Source organism: Hyalella azteca, unplaced genomic scaffold (genome assembly GCF_000764305.2).
Source record: "Hyalella azteca isolate HAZT.00-mixed unplaced genomic scaffold, Hazt_2.0.2 contig10324, whole genome shotgun sequence".
In the NCBI taxonomy this organism is placed as follows: Eukaryota; Metazoa; Arthropoda; class Malacostraca; order Amphipoda; family Hyalellidae; genus Hyalella; species Hyalella azteca.
Window position 1 is genome coordinate 21575 of NW_025940368.1, and position 7144 is coordinate 28718.

General features: G+C 31.5%; 1 protein-coding gene across 1 annotated transcript; it reads left to right on the forward strand.

The window, feature by feature from the left end:
- Positions 1-1603: 1603 nt before the first annotated feature.
- Positions 1604-6760, forward strand: LOC108670990 (apolipoprotein D-like). The gene is made up of 6 exons (XM_018158473.2): positions 1604-1714; positions 2421-2526; positions 3354-3441; positions 4241-4428; positions 5335-5403; positions 6578-6760. The coding sequence occupies exons 1-6, from the start codon at positions 1710-1712 to the stop codon at positions 6674-6676; spliced, it is 555 nt and encodes a 184-aa protein (XP_018013962.1). The 5' UTR covers positions 1604-1709; the 3' UTR covers positions 6677-6760.
- The last annotated feature ends 384 nt before the right edge of the window (positions 6761-7144 follow it).

A 7144-nucleotide genomic window follows, 5' to 3' on the forward strand; every position in this document is an offset into this window, starting at 1 on the left:
AAGAAAGCCTGAGGGGAAAAATGAAACGAAAAATGTAATTGCATGCACACATAAAATAAAAGTTTTGGCATCTTAATATACTGAATAGAATTTCAAAATTTCAATAAAAGTTTGGATGAAGATGCTCTCTTTTGGCAGCGGTACTCACTTATATAGTCTTTAATTTCATTTAAAAATTCGCTTGTAGCAAAATGCTGTCAGTCTCGGTATGATAAGTAGTAACTTGGTGACACTAATTAACTGAGGAATTAAAATCAATATAGCGAAAGGGACTTACAACAACGTCTTTATCATGCATTAAGAGGTTCCATCTGTAACGTGCCTGTTGAACTGAATATTTTACCGTAAGTAAATTTTTACGGCATTCGGGAACTTCATAATGAAATTCAAAACAAGGTTGAGGTTATTGAATTCATGCGAATATTGTTTTAGAAAGAGGAAATAAGGAGTTAAAATTTTCATAGATTTTCCATTAAAAATGTCTGCGTTTAAAATACCTAATTGGTCTGAATTCATTTGATCGAGAAAGATGTACATTTTTCTATATTGATTAAGAATCCCATATTTTGATTCTCTGGAGTTCTTGATTGTAAACACATAAATTTTAATTACAATTAATTTCGTCATACAGCCGTCAGTCTTTTTTATAACACGTAAAGATAAGAAGCCACAATAATGTAAATTAATTATGCACAAAAAACATTCATAAATTTTTGTTCGCGTACAAAAAAAAAAACAAGAGAATTGCGAAATAAAAATGAGACCAAATAGGATGTATAGTTAAATTTTCGACACCAAATGCGAGACATTAATGATGCGAAATAACTTCTTTGCATTTACAGAAAATGAAGTAGTGATGGGCGATGATTTTTAAGGGAATGTGCCTCCGTGACGTTTAATAATAGCTAATCAAAAATTTCCATATTTATTTATTTTGACTTCTTTCGAAAAAGTTTAATATAAAAGTAGCAATACATTATATGTAATTTTGATCATTGATAGTAAAACACAAAGTATCTCAGTATTATAATCGTAATTTGTTTATTTGAAAATTTTGAATTGGAAAAAAATGATATATTGAAAACTTCCTCTTTTTATTTATTTTGAGTTACTGCGTAAAAAGTTTAATCTAAACGCAACAATACAATATGATTAATTTTGATAATTGATCGTAAACACATATTCTATCAATAATATAACGAGACTTTCCTTGTGTTTCTTTAGGCATAAAAAATATATTAATTCAAGCGTAACTTTCTTAAATCCCAACTGCGATAAGATTCCAGGTAGCATCAGCCTTCCGCATATACACCAAATTTAGCAAATACATCAAATCTAGAGTTCACAAAATTAAGGCTTGCAATTTCTTTATTTATGTGAAATTTGCCCTTCTAACAGATTATGGTATCACATTACATGCACAAACACTACTTGTTTTCGAACAACTTGTGAATAATTTCACAATTATTCATTATTGTATATTAGTTACGTAATTTTTTCCGCTTTATCTTACAAAAGCAACGTGAGAAAAAACATTAGCACTGCAGATGGCTTTGAAGTGCAGAAGCACGACAGCATCGTCATGTCAGAGCACAGACAGCGTTGTATGGAGTGCTTGTTAAGAATCAAAGCACCATAACGGAATTAAAAGTTTATTGAAATTATTAACTAGAATTTGGATTTTCGTTTCGTGAACTTAGCTATACATAATGAAGTGAGTTTTGTATCGAATATCCTAACAGGTATAGATGAAATGAACAGGAAGTCAACAGAAATTGGTTTTATATAGCCAAAAACTGAGAAATTTAAATATTATAGTTTAAATTATTTATTGTCATTAATTTGAAATTTAACTTTCATCGTAAATTCTCATCAATTAAACAAAAGATTTTAAGTTAACCCCAGTCTCGGTGAAAGAGACATTCATAAAATAAGTTTATTTGCGGTATATTTGATCATGTATAGTGATGCACCAATGTCGTTACCGATGCTCATTCGTGTGTTTACTCGTACGCAGTGACATACGATTTTAAAATTAAGTCAGATGGGGTTCAATCTCGGTTTAAAATAACATTTAAGATCAGAGACATGACATAAGTCATTAAACATGCAGGCTACTGAAAAACTTGACCAAAAAAACTTTCTTCAATCGTTGTATTGATAACTCCTAATCACCAGGGCCTATACTTTCAAAAAAAGTTAAAAGAACGTAAGTTGATCAGCCAATCATTGACAGCCTTTCAAGCAAAATCCCCCAATCATAGACAAGAAAATAGAGCGTTAGTACTTACGTTCCCTTAGCGAGTTTTGAAATTATGGCCCCAGTAATCATTTCCGCATTTACTGCGATATAGTTAAGCAAGTTCGTGACGTTTTGGTGACAAGAGTAGGCTTTAAAAAATTTTTTCCTGTGTGTGCAGGTGGTCAGTGCTGGTGCTGCTGGGCTTGTTAGCTGCAGCAAAAGCCGAAATCACGGCTGGAATTTGCCCTGAGTGGACCAACGTTGAAACTTTCGACATCCCTTCAGTGGGTTTGATCTTTTTAACTTCTCGTTCCTCGACTACAGTTCAATTTTATATGGAGTTTCTGCAAAATAATAAGTTTACTTTCGTGTCATCAATGCTGACACATTGTTTTGGAATCAGCAAAATGTTCTCACCATTAATGTTCGAAGGCCTTTTCCGCAAGTAGAAGGGCAGCAAATAGCCAGGGCACTTTACAATGGGTGAGGAAAAAGCAGCACTGGCAATACGGAGGGACAAAAAAAAAATGAACAGGTTGCCAGCACTAAAAACGAAGACTTATTCAGAAAGCGAAGACAATTATTTAACAATACAATACACTTTTACGAAACAAGAAAAAACACTTTCAATAAAATAACTACACTTTTACAAAACAAAAACACTTTCAATAAAACAACTGCACTTCTATAAAACAAAAACACTTTCAATAGAAACAACTACACTTTTACAAAACGAATACTTTTCACAATACGATGATTTTTTTTACAAACGAAAACACTCGATAAAGAAGCCGCTCATACGGGACGCCGGCCGCCCGCGTGAGTTTGACTAAAGAAATTCCAAGTATACTGACTACAAAAAATGCCTCTGGACTTGAGAAATCCAATAAACTGTGACAAATGTAAAACACGGCAGGAGAAACATTCAAAAGCCGGAAAGTGAAAATACCATGTTTGGCTAAACTTAGGTTTTCCATCTTCATAATTATAGAATAGAATAGAAGTCTCGCATCTCATTTATTCCAGTGTTTGATTAAAAATTTTCATTTTTATGTACTGTTTTTTAAAGCCTTCCGTCCGTGGATTGATATAATTTTTCTACCACCCGCAGTACCTGGGCCGGTGGTACGAGATGGCTCGTTTGCCGGTAGCGTTCGAATTGGGCATCTCCTGCGTGACCGTTGACTATGGTCCCTTGAGTGAGTGATTAGCGAGAAAAATCTTGTGAGAAAAAATGTAAATATAAATTTATATATGCGGCTCATTCGACAAAATCATAGACTGGATTCAATTACAATTGCGCTTCTGAAGGTTTCTGCATTTAATGCCTTATCATGAATTTTAGGTATACACTGACCTGAGTTTCCGGAGTTTAAAGTTTGAGGTGGGCAGTGTATCGATGATCTCAACTAATCCATTCTAAATTGGACAGTACGATTTTTCTTTTATCGACAATTTTCAGATATTAGCGATACAAGTTACGCTCAAAATATTTCCGGTAATAACAGGAGCTTCTAAATCTGTATTTAACAATTAATGCATGAATAAAAGGAGTGATAACTACGTATATATCTTGAAACGTTTCATGATTCACACAAAGTTTAATACAATGAACAAACCATGTGAACTGCATTAATTCAATATTTGATTTCAGCAATATAGCTGCAATAGAATTTATTTTTCATCTTTTCGTGATAATTATGTTCATATTGCCAAGAAAGAAATTAAGATTGGTACGTGACACAACCTATGACCGTCCAAAACTGGGGTGATCATTAGAAGATGTACTACAAATTGCTCACTATACCTAGCATTGACATAAATTTATTCCTATTAGATTGATTAATTGACTGGCAAATGTTTAATGTTAGTCACCGTTGGTAAGAAGCTGTTATAGCTGACTAACGAAACAACGATTTTAGTTACGCACTGTATTTGCGGACCTAAATATTTATAATAATATATATAATATAATAATAACCCCGTTATTGGTCACAGGCGATACGATGATCACGGTCACTAACAATGGTGATCTTGGTAACGGAATAGTGACGGTGGAAGGTACAGGTACCGCCACAAACGTCACAGGCCAACTCATGATTAATTTGAACGGTGAAGACGTTGGTTTATATAACGTCATCGACACAGACTACGTCACTTACGCCTGCGTCTATACCTGCGAGCAGGTACGTCTGCACGTCTGCCACAGTATCGTGAAAAAATCAATTAATGTGAAACTGTGTTTTTTTTAATAGCAATTAGTACCAAATTAAACCTTTTATTATATATAAAATAAATCAATTAATAAAATCAATCATTATGAAATAGGTATTTTCTAATCGAAATTAATGCCAAATTAAACTTTGTATTATAAATAAAACAAATCAACAAAAGCAATCAATTTGAAATAGTGGTATTTCTAATCGTAATTAGTACCAAATTAAACCTTGTAGGTATTGTAAATGAAATAAGTCAACATGAAATAGTGGTATTCTCAAATAGCACTTATTATAAATAAACCTAGTAATAAAAATAAAATAAATCAATTAATAAAATAAATCAGTATGAAATAGTGGTCATTTCAAATACCAATTAGTACAAAAGTAAACCTTGTATAAAAAATAATGAAAATAATTCAATTGCAAACTAAAATCTACTAACAAAACTTTATAAAATACTAATAGACCGAATGGAAGTAATAGAAATGTACAACTAACAGTGTGCCAGTGTTAAATGAATGCCATATAATATAATATTTTATAACATAAAATAAAATGATGTATTATCACATAATATGATATGATATGATATAATATAATATAATATAATATAATATAATACAATATATTATAATATAATATAATATAATATAATATAATATAATATAATATAATATAATATAATATAATATAATATAATATACTGATGAGGACTGACGTGCTTCTGTTGGCTGGTGTTTGTTCGGCCGTCCGGCCACTGACTGCACCATCGTGTGGTATATTATAACATAATATAATATAATAAAATATAGTATTATATAATATAGTATATAATAAAGGATATTCCCATAATGATATTCCTGCCTCGGTCAGCTCGGGGACCTGAAGGACGAGACGGCGTGGGCGTTCAGCCGCACCACCTCCTACGACCCTGAGACTCGAGTGAGTGCTGTAGCACAGCTCATATTTAACTACTTTAAATGCTTCATAAATTATTGTAAGTTAGTTAGTACAGTAGATTAACTACTTTAAATGCTTCACAAATTATTTGTAAGCTAGTTAGTAAAGTAGCAAATGTAAATGCTTCGCAATTAGTTAGTCAGTGCAATAGCCGCTGTTACTAGCGCCTCGCATCGAGCTGTGCTTCACAATTACAAATTAGGAAATTAAAAGTAATTTCGTAAAATATTGTACAGCAAAATTTTAAATATGTCAAAATGGCAGCATGAAATTATGCAAATTTAATACAAATGTAGAATAAATTTTGATCCAAGGATGATAGAGCACAAGTCGGTATTTTAAAATGACACAGTGAGCATCATGTTCGTTTTATTTATAATATAATTCACGGTGTAAAAATGAGAAGCAGGAGATTGAGTTCTAATACATTAAGCAACAGCACTAATGTAGAAATCATCAATTAATAATGATTAAATAAGAAATTTAGGAGTCTACCGATGGCAAAATGCACTTTGATTCAGGGGAAAAATCACATATTTCGAACACTAATGCGCTTATTTTTAACACAAAATTTCATAATATAAGAATAAATAAGAATCTTGTATAAGTAATAGAGTAAAAATAAGAGTAAATAAGAATACTCTTGTTCTCGACTTTCTTGGTAGATATATTCTTGTATCCGCGATATAAAAAAAACACCATTTTACAGTTAAACATAGATCGAATTTAACTTAAACAGAATTTTAACAACGAAGAAAACGGGTAGCTTGGTGACAAGGTCATCTGAATATTTTCGCAATATTCTGGGTAGTTTTATTTAAATCATTATTCTGTTCCGGATTAGTAATTATTAACACCTCAGAAGTACCAAACCTGCTCAAACCAGTAAATTTTTCATTTATGAATGCAAAAATAAGATCAATTTGCAGATAAATGCAAATAAATTTGAATACGGGTTTAAAGGTTCCAATGAAAAAAAGTATTTTAGAGAATAATTAGCTTTCGAAAATTTCATTTTAATTTTCATTCTCAATAAATTGAATGAAAATACGAAATTATTCTTTAACAAAAAATAAAGTGATATAATTCAATTAAAAAGCAGCGTTGGTATCGATGAACTATTTGAAATTTCTTCTGATTTCCTTTACAATTTCAGGACAAGGTGGAGGCGGCATATACGAAGTTTGGCATCGATGTCACCAAGTTCCACATCACGCCGCAAGGGGGCGACTGTGTCTACGCTCCTCTGCCCTGAACTTATTATAAACATTAGAATTTCATTCTTATATCTATTATTTATCAAAATCTTGATTAAAGCGTAACTAAATAATTTTTCTATTACCCGAAACATAAAATAATATCCATATTTTTAAACGCATGTCTTGTAGCTGTTAAATTATAAACATAATAATTTCATTCTTATATCCATTATTTATCTACCAAAATATTAACTAAAGCATAACTAAATAATTTCTATTACCCGAAACATAGGGTAATAGAATCCATACTTTTAATAGGAGAATGTCCTTCTTCTAGTCCTGTAGCCATTAAATTGTAAAAAAATGCGAAGTTTTACGAAACAACGTTATAGTATACGGTCACGAATATGAAAAAAAACGTTCGATATAAGTAATCTCAATACAGATTCTTCAACACAATAACTCTGACACAACAATAGCATTACAATGCATCCTGATTCGTCACCTATAAAATAAATATGCAG

Coding starts and splice junctions, on each gene's coding strand:
- LOC108670990 (XM_018158473.2), top strand. Junction 2,527..3,353: donor AAACTTTCGACATCCCTTCA/GTGGGTTTGATC, acceptor TACCACCCGCAG/TACCTGGGCCGGTGGTACGA. Junction 5,404..6,577: donor CCTACGACCCTGAGACTCGA/GTGAGTGCTGTA, acceptor TTACAATTTCAG/GACAAGGTGGAGGCGGCATA.